Source organism: Gallus gallus, chromosome Z (genome assembly GCF_016699485.2).
Source record: "Gallus gallus isolate bGalGal1 chromosome Z, bGalGal1.mat.broiler.GRCg7b, whole genome shotgun sequence".
NCBI classification, from domain to species: domain Eukaryota; kingdom Metazoa; phylum Chordata; class Aves; order Galliformes; family Phasianidae; genus Gallus; species Gallus gallus.
The window spans coordinates 57840275-57857127 of NC_052572.1; the positions used below are offsets into that span (position 1 = coordinate 57840275).

General features: G+C 36.7%; 1 protein-coding gene across 29 annotated transcripts in view; it reads right to left on the reverse strand.

Moving 5' to 3' along the window:
- CAST (calpastatin) overlaps positions 1 to 16853 on the reverse strand; it is a 61144-nt gene that overhangs the window by 7561 nt on the left and 36730 nt on the right. For 24 of the 29 annotated variants that reach the window (NM_001398414.1, NM_001398417.1, NM_001398416.1 and 21 more), the window contains 18 exons: positions 15857 to 15907; positions 14589 to 14645; positions 14358 to 14474; positions 12771 to 12869; positions 12188 to 12289; positions 11346 to 11426; positions 11200 to 11253; positions 10526 to 10615; positions 10260 to 10355; positions 9633 to 9734; positions 8025 to 8108; positions 7010 to 7057; positions 4384 to 4488; positions 3979 to 4080; positions 2297 to 2398; positions 1323 to 1406; positions 566 to 613; positions 347 to 436 (listed from right to left, as the gene is read on the reverse strand). In NM_001398414.1, coding sequence (NP_001385343.1) covers positions 347 to 436; positions 566 to 613; positions 1323 to 1406; positions 2297 to 2398; positions 3979 to 4080; positions 4384 to 4488; positions 7010 to 7057; positions 8025 to 8108; positions 9633 to 9734; positions 10260 to 10355; positions 10526 to 10615; positions 11200 to 11253; positions 11346 to 11426; positions 12188 to 12289; positions 12771 to 12869; positions 14358 to 14474; positions 14589 to 14645; positions 15857 to 15907 — 1512 coding nt within the window. The remainder of the gene's footprint in view (positions 1 to 346; positions 437 to 565; positions 614 to 1322; positions 1407 to 2296; positions 2399 to 3978; positions 4081 to 4383; positions 4489 to 7009; positions 7058 to 8024; positions 8109 to 9632; positions 9735 to 10259; positions 10356 to 10525; positions 10616 to 11199; positions 11254 to 11345; positions 11427 to 12187; positions 12290 to 12770; positions 12870 to 14357; positions 14475 to 14588; positions 14646 to 15856; positions 15908 to 16853) is intronic. The other 5 variants (NM_001398418.1, XM_046905324.1, XM_046905323.1 and 2 more) reach the window with 2 other exon arrangements.

Here is a 16853-nt window from a genome sequence, read left to right on the forward strand (position 1 = left end):
CTTCCATCTCAGCTACTGGGTTAAACCCTGGCATAGTTAAGTCAAAGGCAGGTTCCACACAACCTAAGAGTAGGCAAGATTTCAACAAGCCCATCTATATCATCAGGTAACATTTTCAGAAGTCTCAACTTCAAGCACTACACATGAACACAACTGGTAAGAAGATGTAAAAGCTAACTTGTCCAGCTCTTTTCTTACTATTGAAGTCTTGCTTTCTCTTCCACTAATTTCCAGCTACAGGATCAAAATTTAATTACTCAGAAATATTTGCATAAAAATTAAGGGAAGAAATAAAAGGTTACTGAAATTATATGAAGATACATCTTTAGAAGATAAATATACTCACCTTTTTTACAGTTTGTGTAGGTAATGGTGCAGATTGGGCTGGAGAAAATCCCTTTGTCAAACCTTCTAACAGATCGTTTTCACTCATAGGCTATCATTGAAAAGGACAAAAAGTATCAGCAGGTCTCTTTTAAAACTCAACACCAGCAAATCTTACAAATGTTTGAGTAAGTCATTAATGAATCAAACAGTCCTCTAAATACATAAATGTTCCATTTACCTGGGACTCCTCTTCAGGTTTTATTAACAGTGGTCTTCCATCTTTATCCTACAAAAGAAAAACTCCCTTACATTAAATCAAGCAATCCTTAAACTTACTGATAGTACTACAAAAGAAATGAATCTAGCAACTTCTAGCATTTACTTCTGTTACCCAAGGTGTCATCTAAAAAGTCAAGGTCCTGCAACTTAAAAACATAATGTCTACTTAAAAGTTATTCACTGTGTGGATTCCGAGTTTCCCTGATTTTCTGTTTCTGTGGAAAGTAGGTAGCAGAATTATATAAGATCTCAGCTTCCAGCTTTATATCAATACTGCTGAATGAAGAGTCCAGAAAAGCGGTGTCACACTGGTACCTGTGGCAAGTGATGGACAAGACTTGGCTATACATAAGTAACCCATCTGTGTCAAAGGAGTTGTGTGGTGTTGTCTGTAAAAATATCCACTTGAAGTCTGTTGTTTTGTGGAGTTTTTTAAGAACAGTTTTAACTAGTCATGATTTATTAAATTTTACAATATGATGAAAGACTCCAGCATGCTAATCTCAAACAAAATTACTCATATGCAGGCACTTGCATGTAAACCATTTCAAGTTCCTATCTAGGCATCTAATGAAGGATGTTAGATAATCCAGGAAGTACAAACATAGTGTAAAACTGCCTTAAGTAAACATATCAAAATGAAATACAGTTTCAGTTTCATCCACGTGAATCAAGGAACGAAAGGTAAGGCTAAAACAGAACTCTAAATTTATTACTTTTGCATCTGTTAATCTGTACTCTGGAGGAATTGTTTCTTCATCTTCACCCAGTTTTTTGTGTTGTTTCCGTTTGGCTTTCTCCTTTGAAATCAAAATAAAATTAATGAAAACAACAGTCACATCTCAACAGAAATTCAAATACACAAGTTTTCAATGTCTTCAGTTTACTGATTCAAATCAATCTTTCTAATTCAATACAAAAGCCAGATAAAAAAAATCTCATGCAAATTCAAAGAGCTCTCTTCAAAAAGGCTTTATCTACCTTAGTGTTTCTTTCTACTAACAGGAGTAGCTCCATGTACCTCAATGAAGATCAGCAAAGTTAAGTAAATGGGCAAGTATGAATCAATAACTGAATAGCAGTGTCCCTCTGAGCCAAAATTCCTGACTTTGTTTGAAATTGCACTCAGCAACTACCCTGACTGCATGTAGCCTGAGCAGGGAATGCAGTAGCCAAATCCATAAAGGACTACTCCCAATACAAATTATACTGGAAGATGATAAGGGAGACATCACAGTAAACTAACTTGAAAAAAATTCTGTTTGACACAGTCCTAGCACACCAGAAAAGTTGTTCTCTCTTTTTGGCTACATTCATTACCACTTGCCCCACAGTGACATTCCTAATTTAAACAACTCATCATAAATGTTCCTCTCTGAAAAGGACTAAATTATATGCCAACTCCAACGCACACATTAGCTCTGCTTTGTTTCTGAAGTAATACACAAGCAAAAGCAGTTTTCAGAAGCTGATAGAAGATGAAATACTACCAATAGGCACAAAAACAAAGTACTCAATGTATTCAAAGCCTACTAGAATTTCCTAAGTAGAACACAACTTGTTTCACAAGTAAATATTCTTTTTTAAACAGTGTGAGTACTACCTCCAACTTGTTTAGCCCGTGGAAATACAGAAACAATGAAGATACGTATACCAACAAAGCATTTTTTGAGGTCTGATTATTTTATACCTTAACTTTGTCCACAGCAGGTTTCTTTTCTTCTGGATCAGGCTCCCTTTCTCCCAGACTACTGGACAAGGCTTCTACTGCTTCATCAGCTACGTGACCAACCTGCAAGAGTATTGATACAGTAGAACATAATTACGTGTTTGGAATTCCACTGCAGCTGAAGAAAACTCTTCATATACAACTGCCAGACATACATTACTGAAGGTAAAAAACTGTTGTTTTTACTCTTCTTCCCCAAGTATTTATTAAATTCACTAACAGCATACCTTTCATAGCACTGAGGGCTAGAGCAGACCACAAGAACTGCCAGTTCAAATTCAAATTGCTGACCTTCCCTGTTAAGTCTGATATGCACCACAATCCAGCCAATAAGTGAACTTCATCAGGGGCCAAACTTAAATGACTCTATGCAAATGCACATCGCATTTGCAGGGCTATGCTCTTACTGGCATTATGGATAAGTGATGACATGGCTCCCATGACCTGAGTATTGTAATGGAAAGACGAAGGCTCCCTGGGAAGGGTAAACAGCGGAGATGAGGAGGGGGTGTTTCCTTCAATGTCAAAGACCATCTGGGCTGCATGGAACTCTGCCTGGGGGTAGACAGAAACTGACTGAGAGTTTATGGGTGAAGATTAAAGGATGAACAAGGAAATCTGGTCAAATTCAAGCTCAAAAAAGAAGTCTAATGAGAGTGAAAGCAAGGATGGCTAACCTGAGAGAAATACAGAGACAATGTCCAAACATCCAGGGATCAGGCTGGGAAAGACGAAGCCCTGAAAGCAAATTTGGCACGGGACATCAAGGGCAATGAGAAAGCCTTGCTGTAAGTACATCAATGATAAAAGGAAGACTAGGTAAAATGTGAGCTTTCTCTTGGATGGACAAAACAGAAGACTTGGTTACTTGAGAGACATTGAAGGCTGAGGTGCTCAATGACTTATTTCCCTCATTCTTCCCTGGCAAGTGTTCGAGTCACACTGTCTAAGCCTCAGAATCCAAAGGTAGGGACTGGGAGAATGAAGCACTGTTCACTGTACAAGATCAGACTTGAGACCATCTAATGAACCTGAAGGTGTACAAGGCCACAGGATTGGATGAGGTGCATCTGCAGATCCTGAGGGAACTTGTGGATAAAGTTGCTAAGCCATATTTGAGAAATAACGGCAGTTCAGTGAACTGAACCCCCACTGGTATTGGTGAAATGGATAGTCCCCATTACTAAAAAGGGAAAAAAGAAAAATCTAGCAAAATGAAGGTCACTCAGCCTCACCTCCATGCCCAACAAGATTATGGAGCAGATCTTACTGGAAATTATGCATGGAAAATAAGAGGCTGTTAACAGCCAACATTTCTTAAATAAAGGCAAATCATGTCTGTCAAAGTTCATGATCTTCCATGGTGGAGTAGGAGTATTGGTGAATAAGGGAAGAGCAGCTGACATAATTTATCTGATTTGTGCAAAGCATCTATAACACTGTCCCATACAACATTCTTGCCTCCCAGTTGATGAGATGGGGATTTGACAGATGGGCCACTTGGTGGATAAGGAATTGGCTGGATGTAATGGCTTTATACTAAAAGACTAAATACTAAAATACTAAAAGTATTTAAATTAAATATTGGAAAGAAATTCTTCACCACGAGAATGGGGAGGTTGCCTTTAGCTCTAACTACTCACAGAAGACACAGATGTTGGAGCTGAAGACTGCACAGAGCAAGCTGTGGCACGAGGGACTACTTCATCCTTTGCAGTTTTTGTAGATGCAGGAGCTGAAGGCTTCTGAAACAGAAAAGTTGCATTACATTTTACTGAATATGCTCAGAAACCCCAAACATATCTGTTAAGTGTTTTGTTTTGCTTTTTAAAAATAAACAAATTCAGGGGGAAAAAGAGTCCAAATTTCAAGCTAGATGCCCTTCAATTAAAGACTAAATGACAAACAGAGTTGACATAATACATGTTCCACTGAAAGCAGCAGAGAAATAACAAAGAAAATAAAAATATTTTTTCTTGAATGAACAGCAGCACTATCCAGTCTTAACAAGGCACTTACTATTAGCATTTTCAGTGAACTAGACTTACTTTGGATGTGTTGCTGGGCTTTGATGGTTTGGATTGTACTGCAGGCTGTGCAGGGCTGGCAAAGTCTTTTGAAAATTCATCAACAAGGTCAGATTCACTCAAAGGCTGCAAAAAAAGGATATCATACGTGGTATGGGTGACTCACTGTCTATTTTTCATTTATTTTTCATGAATTATACTTCAGGTTTTCAGAAAGCAGGCAAACTTTTGTAGCCTACACCAAAAATAACCTCTGACATTTACATCCAAAAAACATCACGAATATTACAGTGCAAGGAACTAAAAAATCAAACTCAACAACAACAAAAATCAGAATGAGTCAGTTTCCTTGATATTAAAAGCCAACGTAACTGTAGAGAATGTTGCGTGCAAAACTCAGGGAACATTATGTTCGATACAGTTTACTGGGCTACTGAAAATGATAATGCAACCTTCTCACTAGAAAAAAAAAACAGAATACTGATATTTACTATATCCATGCCATGCTGTTTCAGTATTTAAAGTATAAATTATATAGAGGTATTGGAAAGCAGAAGCATCAGCTTATGATTTTCGCATTTTATTTTTTTTCCCAGCAGAAGTACAGTTCCCTCAGAGGCAGTGTCACTTAGAAGTTCTCAGCTCATACAGTGACTGCTGAGACTCCATGTCTTCCCCTATGAATACTCCATGGAAAAGTGAATAAATTGCAGTTTTATTTCCCGGCTGTGCAAACTATTAAAATTTGTTGATACTACGTGATTTAGTACTCCATGATCTAGGTAGTTCTGTGATCTACTATAAATGCTCCTGTGATCCTTCCAGCCTTTAGGTTTACACCAAAAGATCAGCTGATTTAATATCAGTGATAACCATTAAATTGCTATGTGGAATTCATTTAATAATGACTTATTTGATTAAGTTCACAATACATATTATGATATTCCTAAAGGAGACTCTTATCTTTTTCCCTCTCACATTGTTTCTTTTGTTGGTCAGTTTCCCTAAGTATTTCTAAAATATTTAATCACAAAAAGTCCCACTTTTCGTAACTACTGAGTTACTCTTTAAGCTGCTATCTCAAAAAAGGATTTAGGAAAATCAACTTTTTTTCACAGAAGTAATCATACCAGATGTAGTTAAGGGCATGCAAAAAGAGGACCCTAATTACTAGAAGTCCAGTTGAAATCATGAAAATAGCTGACTCTGCATTTCCCAGGGATTGAGGGTGAGATGCTAACTGATTTGAAGATTAGTCACTTAGTGACAGAAGTTTCTTTATTTTCTTGCTTTCGATTTCATAGATCTAAATTACTGACAACACCATGGGAACACTGGCGAAAGTGACTTGCTGAAAACTGCCTTCTTCAAATTACAAATCAGGACACAGTGCAGAGGGAAAAAAAGAAGGAAAAAAAAAACCAACACATGAAACATACATACACCTCATATGTCAAATATTCAATTCTACTGGTGTCTCAGATTGATAGGGGTATAAGAGAACAGGAATACTCATGCTTCTGCTAACAACTTCATTCTTTTGGTGTAACATGCCCTGTTTTGCTTTGGCATTGGACCTCACTCATACTATGGATCAGCCTCCTTTAATTCATACTATGTCCCTGTTTTGGAGCAATTTTTTTCTAGGCATGTTTTTCCTTGTGCTTCCTGTGAAGCAAAAGGACTTGTCTCTTAACATCAGTTCTGGTTCCCTCAAATCCTTCTCTTTTTTCCCTTGTGACATGTTTGGTAGGTATTCCTCTGTGCAGCTCTCACACATCACCCATTCAGATGGCCGAATGTCTAAGATTTGACAGACAGAAATTTATGGAGATGTAAAGTCTTTTCATTACTGTCTTTGTCTTCCTCCATACTTCAAGCTCGAATACTAAAAAGGAATTCAGAGTTCTCTTAGAAAAGCACTGTTCTATTTTCACTTAGATTGGTCCTGACCTTCACAGTCATTTCAGAAGAATGAAGGTTAACTGTGCTTTTCCAATTCCAGCCCAGATATTTTGGCATCACTCTTTAAGTCATCATATTTCAGTTCTTTTTCTTTTTATTTATTTAGTTAGTTATTTTTGCTTTCCTTTTGTACTTTCAAGTAGCATTTTGTACTTCAAGTAACCATTAAATTTCTTCTTTCATCCATTCAATCTGTCTTGCACTTTCTGAGCCATAACAGAAATGCTTCTTGGAAAGTCCAAGTTGATCTCTTTATTTAGGAAAATGTCTGCAGCACCTTTTTGCCTCTTTCCAGTTATATTACCTTATATTTGATGACTAACTGTCAAGAAAACACTGACTTTCCTACCTTACTTCTATCTGTATTTCAATTGCTCAAACAGAATTCTACAGGATACCTTATACGATTTCTTTACAAAAGCTTTTCTTTGTGTTAACAGTTATTTCTGTAACTCTTTAATACCTAAGTAACCTCTAGATCCTTTTCTTACTTTGATCTCCTCATTCACAGCCAGTAAATTTCAGCAAAAATGGCTTCCACTTGATTCTTCAGATTAGTGCAAGGAATTAAATACACAAACAAATCAAAAGACTTACATAATGGCACAGAGAGAAGTGATGACATAAGTGGAAAAAAACATGGTATCTATTCACACTCCTACATTATTGTCAGTTTTCTAACCTTAGGTTTTTCTTCAGGCTTTGGCAATACTGGTTTTCCATCTTTATCCTGAAAAAAAAAAACAAGTACTTTCCATTATTGCAAGAAATAATTCCATATTCCACAGTCACCTCAAAATAATAATATGAGACACACCAGATTAAATCAGTGACATAGTCACAGACATTCCCCTAAAAAGAGGTAGCTCTTACATCACCAGGTTAGCAGATTTAAAATAAATAAATAAATTGGGCTGTCAACAAAATAAAAATGGGCCAAGAAAGTGAAAATAAGTGTTCATTCCTATCAGTACCAATATTCATTATGAATTAACTCCATAGCAAAACAGCAGAAATTAATCTAGTAGAAAAGTAAGTTCTGAATGCAAAAGACAAACTTCTTCGCTTGTGCTAACAAGGTGTTATATTCCACATTCCTGGCCAGACATCCTTGAAATCTCTAATCAAGGGGTTAAGAAGCTCCACTCAAAACAGAACGCTAACATAGAGCTCCACAAGCAACATTTCACATACCCACTTGTTAATGTCAACTACTCTAACAAACATTAAAAAAAAATCAGTTCTTTAAGTGAAATTGAACTACATGGAAAACACATCTCAGTTCTACCGCTGGTTTTCTTAACACTGAGCAAATCTCCATCACTTGAATTTACAGTCTGAAGAAGTAGTTTCTGTACTGTTTTACATTAGTATTTCAAGGCTACACTGAAAATGGGTACACGAGCAGTTTTCCAACAATGAGGCTGAATATCAGAAACAAATCACACCACTCTTTGGGAAGGAACATGTGAGCTGTGAACATCCTGTCTTTCCTGAGGATGTCTGAAAAAATGTAGCCATGCTCGTAAAGGAAGGGAGGGAAAGCAGAGACGCAGGAATTATCTACAGGTAAAGTCACTGGTTGAATACACTACTATGGCTTGTTTTCCCCCATGTTCTGTCCCTACCTATGACCAGAAAAAGTTTTATAGGTAATTGTCCTATTTACACAGCAATGGAGATTTTTAAAAACTTACCAGCTCTGGAGTTAGCCTGTATTCTGGAGGTATTGTATCATCACGTTCTCCAGCCTTCTTTTCTTTTTTCTCTTTAGCTTTTGCCTGAAAAAAGAAAGTACAAAAAATATTTACCTAGAGAAACAAAAACATATCATACATTCAACACTGCTTTCAAGATAGTTCAGTCAAAGAAATACTAGCATCAGATAAAATTATTCTGTATATAAACATATTCAAATTCACAAAATCGTAGAATCATTTGAGTTTTAAGACACATTAAGTCTAAAAGTCACTTGTACAGCTCCCTGAAACAAGCAAGGACACCTACAGCTCAGGTTTCTCAAAGCCCCATCCAGCCTGACCTTGACTGTTTCCAGCGACAAGGCATCCACTACCTCTCTGGGCAATCTGTGCCAGTGCTGCACCATGATTACCATAAAAAACTTTATTCTTATATTTAAGAATATATAAATCTTCTCTATCTTATAAATCTTACATATCTTTTAGTTTAAATCATTTCCCCTTTGTCCTATCACAACAGACACCACTGAAGAGTTTGTCCCCTTCTTTCCTATAGACCCCCTTTAGATACTGAAAGGCCATAGACACTTAGAATTCCTCAATTCACTCTTATCCAATTTTGATTGAAAAAATAGTTATGGCGTAAGAATCAATAACACAAAAAAGGACAGTATTTTGTTTTTCTTTTTCAAACATAAGGCTCCAGCTACTGTTCACAAATGTAACTTCATAGCCAGTACTTTTAGAACTTTTGAGAAGAACAAAGTCCTGAAGTTCCCTTGGATTGCATCACACTAACAATACAAAATGCTATTTGTTATCAGCTACTTAAACACAGCTTTTCACTCTCTGGACCTTCTTCATTAAGTAATACATCCACCAAGATATATGAAGGCCCAGACTCAATCTGCAATACAACATGCTCCTGTTTGTCAAAGTTTTACTCCGATATATCTTGTCAGCAATAATTATCTTCCTGCAATTTCCCTGTCATTTTCCTGCTCTGAGCCGTAAGTGAAGGTGGGAGGAAATAAGTAATATTAGTGGGGTTATAAGCAGAGTTGCAAAACTGAATTAAAATTCAAAGTACAACATGCAAAATACGGCTACAGAGAAATCTTACTGTTGAAGGAAAAAAAAAAGACTGAGAAGACACAGCTAAAGGCAAGGCTCAGGTAATAAAGAGAATGGAATTTGGTGGATGAAGGAAAACATCTCGCCAAACATCAAAAGGATTTATTAAAAAGTAAACAAAGAAGCAATATATGCAAAGCAAAGGCCTAGGATTAATTGTACCTTAGTGCACTGGCAACAAAACAAAGGACCTATAGCTAACACAAAGAAAGGTATATATATTCATATCTACACAGCCGAAAAAGAAAATTCTTCAATTTTCCAAAATGTCATATGATATTCTACCTCATTCCACTTAGGATTTTGTAATTTCTAAATTTTCCAAACCAAACTGGGACTCAGACTTTCCTTATGCGTTTGGTATGAAAGTTGTTTTGCTATTATTTTACATGTTTGTACAATAACTAACAAAAAGGATGTAAGATTCCATGGCAGACATATTTTTTATTTTTTAATGGAGCAAGATTATACCTCTGACACTTCTACAATAGGGCTAACATCTTTTGGTTCGGGTTCAGGTTCAGGTCCACCAATAGTAGCCATGAGAGCTTCCATTGCATCTTCTTTGATTTCCTGTATTTACAAAAATATGCAGATTTTTTTGTTATTTCTTTAAATGGACAAAAACTTAAGCATTTTGCTGTATATGAAGCAAACAACCAGCACCACCTTGATCATTTCGACTTGGCTACATTTGATTTTGTAACATCACACTGAAGCATATGGCAAATTTTGGAGGAAAAAAAATGTAAGGTCACACACATTCTCTCTAAAAAAAAAAAAAAAAGAATCATTTGTAAAATGTTAGAAAACAAAATCACATCCAGATTTTAAATGCAGCTCATACAGCTAAGACAAGTTACTTTACTCCTCCAGTCAAAATAAGAGTCATTCTACAGAGGACAGGAACTATCTGATCCATCAAGACCAGATCTTTCAAATGCTGGATAGTCTGCACCATCAGAATTCCTAACGTTCCCTTACTTTCTTGGCTAAACATGATTTTCAACTAAAATGAGGATTAGAATTATTTTTACAAGACAAGGCACATTGAAATTTTAATTAGAGGTTAACTAGTCAAAAGATAGACCTTTATACCTCTTTTGATTTTGTTTTCTTCTCTTTAGGAGGAACTGAAGTCTTCACTGAACTTGTCACTTGTGCTTGTATGATTTCTCCTTCCTTAGTTTGTTTCTTTAACATGAGAGCAAAATGAGAAAGATTTAATTACAGGCAAATTTGCAAAAACATTTTTCAAAAATAAAAGGAAGGGAAAACTGTCAACATTATTTTAGAGTAATTCATTATGATAATAGCAGTATTTCACTGCAGTAAAAGATTGCGTGGCAAAAGAAAGTCAGTACCTCTGTTGTCTTCTTTTCTTCAGCAGCAGCAATGCTACAGGTAAAGTCAGATGACAGGGCATCTGCAAGCTCATCATCCGTCATCGGTTTCTGAAGAAATTTTGCAAATTAGGTTATGATTACTGAAGTTCAAATATCAATGCTGTCAAATTCAGTTTAAAATCTGAATACACTTCAAGCTTACTCAAATGATACCTCTCCTTATTTTTTCATTCATATTTTCAGACACTTATTTTTATATATTGAATTTACAAGTAGCTAAATTAAATCAGGTTACAGAATTATCTTGTAAGTATAAGCATTCAAATAATCATTGCTAAAGAGATAATAAAGAGACTATTGTATGCACATTCAGTATATCTTCTCTGTGTTATTACTATGACAACTATTTTGTCCCTTTATTATTATCATATCCAATACCTTTGAAAGCATTTATTTGACTTGATTCAGCTTCTATTAATTCCTACCTCTTTATTAAAAAGCAAATAAACAAACCAACAAAAAATCTCTGTGCCCAGTTCTTAGTTTTATCTGTATGTATCTTATGTGACTGCCCACAGGTCTCTCCCACTTCCTGGTATCTTTGGAAGACATATAAGATTTTAATTTTCCAAGGAATCCTATGATAACTGGGTTATTTTCACCTTGCAATACACACATAAAGAAAGTCTTACTTCAGAATGTTCATCTACTTTTGGTAGGCCTCCATCTTTGCCATCCACTTTGCTCTAAAAAGAAAACTGATTTTGTAGTAAATGGGAAACAAAAACATTCACAAAGAAACAAAACAAAGAATTGTGTGTTCTGTTAACTCACAAACCTTCAATAATGCAAGGTACTCTGGAGGGAGGCTACCTTCTCGTTTACCCAGCTCTTCCAAGTATTCTGAAGAAATATTTTCCTTTGAAAAGAATGTACACATCAATGTCTTTATACTACTGTTTACTGAAATAAATTTCTAATTTCTAAATTTTCTCATCTATCTACAGTGACATTTCTGGAAAGAAAATAAAAGCATTGGCTAGACCACAGGACCAATACTGAAAGACAGCTATATAATACCTTTCAGAATCTACAGTCATGCATATACATATCAAATAGTTTCAGCTGTGTATGTCATCTAGCAGAACTCTGCTAGATTATTTCTCGAATAAAGTCATTTAAAGGTATCACAGAATATATTACTCTACATGTACTGAATTTTAGATAATCATTAATCTCAACTTGTTTGTTTTGGATGAGTACTGAATTAGACTTGTAATCTTAATTGTCCTTGTATGACACTCCTATTATAACTCAGAAAACATGCATTCTTCCTCAAATTCTCAATATTTTACTCTCTTATAAGTAGATGTGAAAGCTCCTAGACTCCTTATTGCTCTCTCACACATCCATTAATGCCTTTTGTAAATGTGCTGGAAGACCACACTTAGAAGTCAATTCAAAAAGCAACTTTACTGTCACTTACTTAACCATGTCCTGCTGCAATGTATACATAACTATACCATTTCTCTATTATTGAAAACCGCTAGAATGCAGCTGTTTAAACTCTGTTTTGCCTCTTAGCAGATCGAAGTAACAATTACTGCATCACTGTGCTGGTGAGCAACTGCAGACATATCTTAGAGATGAATTTTCCAAAAACTGGAAAGTGTTAAATACCGTAATCTCCGGACCAGTGTAAACTGGTCTAGTAGCCACATCTTCTTCAGATCCACCTAGCGTATCTATTAAGCTGTCCAGTGCTGATTCATCCATAGCAGGCTAAAAAATAAGCAGAGCATTACAAAACATGCTATCCCGTGAAAAGAAAAAAATTATCTGTTGTATCTGAAGAGAAAATTTAGAAACGAGACAAGAAAATTCCTTTGTGTAGGTCTAGAATTTGCAAATATTTTCAACAAAAGCTTTTCTTAAACTCATTCCCAGTGTCAGTAACAAGATCTTTGTATTTATATACTAGCTGAAACACATGTACGATTATAAGTGAGAAATAAAAAGAAATTTATTTTACGCTACTAGTGGTAAAAATAATTGTGAATCAATCAAGGCACAAATGCCATGCCATTAGTTGTTTACCTGTTCCTTCAGGTAAACAACTTCAGCCTTCACCACAGTCCATAACTACTAGAAAGCAATACTTCAGCAATTACAAATTTATTTTTTCTGAAACAGAAACGCTTCAGAAAAAGAAACATTCCCTGAAGTCAATTTACAATGGAAGCATTTTTCTGTGTTCACCAACCTCACTATTTGGTTTATCAGCTGCAGCAACCATACTCGCGACAGCACCTGCACCTGCTGCACCTGCACCGCCTGCTGTGGATGTCTTTTCAGTCTTAGGCTGGAATAAAAAGAGAAGAATTAAGAGATCATTTCACGATGTGACCCTGTATTAAAAATTCTACAGACAGTACAAAGTGAAACAGATTTTTACTCAGGCACATGTATCTGTTGTTCCTCTTTATCTACACTTTGATTAAAAAATAAAATAAAATACTTCCGCATGCTGTCTGAAGGGTTTGGAAGCTGGATATCTTCAGTTTGAACAGCGATACTCAGACTAGCCAAGAATGTTCAATTCAAAATTCACATCTACTTTTTTTTTTTTTTTTTTTTCCAGCAAAAGAAAACTGTAGTGCAAAAAAATTATGGGTTCCCTTCCAAGCCTCTTTTTAAAGCTTTCATTTGCGTCTAGATGGTGGTTCTCAATACACTGTTAAAACCAGCAGCAAATACTGCTCAAATAATTAAGTGTAAGCTGTCTATTTATTGCAACAGAGGGTTTAGTAACGGAGCAACATTAATACAGACTTCAGACTTCTGCAATGCTGACATCTGTAAAAACCAAAGAAAATGCTAGGTTGTAGTAGAGCTGCAGGAGTCCTTCGTGGTACTCTGGTGCTGTCACCCAGAAACATGCTGATGAGAAGACCAAAAGATGTAGATCCTGACTCTACCAGACATTTTTGCTCCAGTATTTCCCCCACTTGCCCCTCTGAAATAATACCTCCTCAATATCTTCCAACATTTCTCCTCCTACATTTTTTTTCCAGCAGCCCTGCAGTTAGGTCTACCCTACTGCAAACAGATAACCTGCTGACCTCTGCATTTGGATTAAACACTGCTACTTCAAATACACCAGAAACTGCACAGGTAAAGAAGTCCCATGCTGACAGTGCTCACATAAATAAAGCGCCTGAATGACTGATCACATGGTCCTTTCTGTTCACTTTTGGGAATAAAGGTGCAGGGGAAAAAAACTGAAGAACCAATCACTGCCATGTAGCTCAAAGAAACTTGCAAAAAGCTTCAATGTGGACTGAGGAGTCCCAAGCATGTAACATACAGGAAAACAGTTAAGCAGTGCTACAGCTGTAGTAATCTTCATACTGCTTGCCTAAATAAAAGTCACAGTGTGTTAGGCAATGTAAACAGATGTACGGAGAGGATAACAAAGTTGACACACATCAGGATAACCAAACAAGTACAAACTACCAATACTATATTGTCACTGAAGCTGTACCTGCTCTGCAGCCAATCCTTATCCATTAATGCTCTCATGAGTTAGCTGGAATTGGTATAGTCAGTGGGTAAATTTAATCAGTGTGTAGAATTTGAAATTTCTAGTGTCTCAAATTTAGAGCAGCACAAAAAGAGGTCTGTCATATGCACCTTTAAACTTAATACATTTTCCAAGTTTTTCCTACATTTTGACTTTTGGAGGCTATCTTGCTACATAATGTTCAGCGTTAAGAATCCATCTAGATGTAGAATTCTTACTTTTATCATAACATAAGAAATAAAAATTGGATTGCTACTTTTACTATACCTGTGCTGTGTCTGCAGAGGTTGCCTGTGAAGGCCGCTCAGCTTGACTTGTAGTTTCCTTTCCCATATTATTTGGTTTAGAAGCTGTTACCACAGAAGGTGCAATTGGGCTTTTTGCCTGTAGGGAGAGAAACCATTATCAATAGATTGGGAATACATATATGTAGATAGATAGATAGATAGATAGATAGATAAAAGAAAGAAGTATCAGAGATGGAGGATTATGACTTACACCACTGGATTCCTTTGGCTTCTCTTCAGCCGGTTGATTATTTTGAGAGTTTGATGGCTGTCATAAAAGAGAAACTTATGATCATTTACTACAATTCAATGCCAGGGAACATGATCTATATTATGTAAGTAAATAAATCTATAAGTACACATCCTTACTAGCCAGAAGTACATGAGAAGAAAATTTATTCCTGTCATCTACCAAAACTCAGAAATTTGGGTTGGGACTTACTGCCCAATACACACTCTGAAGTGGACAATCCTTTAAATGCTTTCCTTAGTATAGCTTGTTTTAAGAAAAAAAAGTAAGATGCAAGACTATAATTGCAGGCACACTTTGAAAATAGCAGCCCTTACAGAGATACTTATTTTTAGCCAGCTATGCACAAAATACTCTTCTGCTGACACACGTGCAGTTTAGAGGAGGCAGAGACAATTCATCCTTTAAACTGTATTCACAGTACGATATTTAAATAGAGAAGCCATCACAGGAACAGCCATACCTAGGTACTGTATACGTAGAAAAAGCATGCTTACTCCACTCTCCAATACTCATCTATCCTTTAAAAAAAGTCTTATTTTAAATTATATTTTCAACTAGTGCAAACTGAAAAGCAAAGCAACTTTTCTTACATACTCTTGCTAAACTACATCTCTCTGGCCAATTACAGCCTCCCCTTTTTTGCAAACCAAGGCTGAAGTAACTTTGACCCTTTGGGTTGGATGATTCTGGGGGTAGGGAATTGGTTGCTTCTATTTTATGCTTGAGATTTTTTTTTTTTTCCCTAAGATAGGTTTATTACCTCGTTCTGGAAGGTGGGAAGGGTAAAGTAGGAGAGTTTGCAGGAAAAAAGGAATTAACCTTAATCCTCCCTACAATGAGTAAGTCAGTTTGGCCTACCGCTTGTTTCTCTTCAGACAAATTTGCCTAACAGCAAATGACAGACAAGAAGTCCAGACTTCAGGACTGGTATCTGAGCAAATCTGAAACTATATCCCAAGGCTGCTAACTGGAAAAATGAGAACACCCGCTTTCTCCACATTTTCCTGCCCACCTTTCACCTAAATAAGCACAAGATGGACTTCCTAAGCTGCTGTAAATCAATAATGCATACTGACTGCTACCTAGCTCATTTGCACACAGGTATGTTACTACTCGTTCAGCAGTTTTGCGCAGCACAGTAGTGGCTAAGAATTTATCCTGTCACTCCAAAGTCAGTCAAAAGCTGAAGTGCAACAGCTCACTAAGAGAGAAAGATAAGTACTTACCTTTGTTGACAGCGCAGTTTTCTCAGGTTCTGTTTGGATTGTTGGTGTGGACTGAAATGTAAGAAATTTATATTCAGAGAGTAATATATTTGTCTATTTCTAAGGTGTGAGCTAATCTAAAGAGAAATACTAGAGTGGTTTGCACTTGTGCTATGCAACTAGTATGCTGCAATTTAACAAAGATTTGGCTGTGACTTTTACTCCAGTGATCTACGAACTGTCAATGTACACAAACACATACAAACACTCCTCATACCCAAGAGTGAAAGGAGAGGTTACAAAGCCATAAAACAAACAAAATAAATGGATTAATTTACATATGAAAACTTTCTGCAGCCATGCTGCAGAATTCATTCCTATGATTCACCTCAAGTATAGCAAGCTCTAAATTAATACTAACAGAAACAAGTAAAAACAAGCACTGAAAAGCCAAAGGATAGCTCTATATGATGAGAAGAAAGTAAAATTGAAGTGCAGTGTCTTGGTCGATGACGTGGACAGCTGGATCAAGTGCAACCTCCTTAGGTTTGCAGTCAACACCAAGCTGAGTGGCGCAGTTAACATGCTGGAGGGAAGAAATGCCATACAGAGGGACCTGGGGAGTCCTGAGAAACGTCCACAAGTGATTCAACAAGGCCAAGTGCAGGGTGTTGCACTTGTGTTGGGGCAATCCCAGATATGCATACATACTCAGATAAGAGCTCAGTGAGAGCAGCCCTGCAGAGAAGGACTTGAGGACTTTGGTACACAAAAAGCTGGACATGAGAAAGTAGTGTGCATTTGCAGCCCACGAAGCCAACTGCATCTTGGGCTGCATCAGAAGGGTGGCATCAGACAGAGGGAGAGGGACTGTTCCTCTCTGCGCTGCCCTCATGAGGTCCCATCTGGAGCACTGAATCCAGGACTGACACCCCCAGCACAATAAATATGTGGAACTGCTAGAGCAGGTCCAGAGGAGAGCCACAGAGATGGTCAGAGGCTGAAGCATTTCTCATGC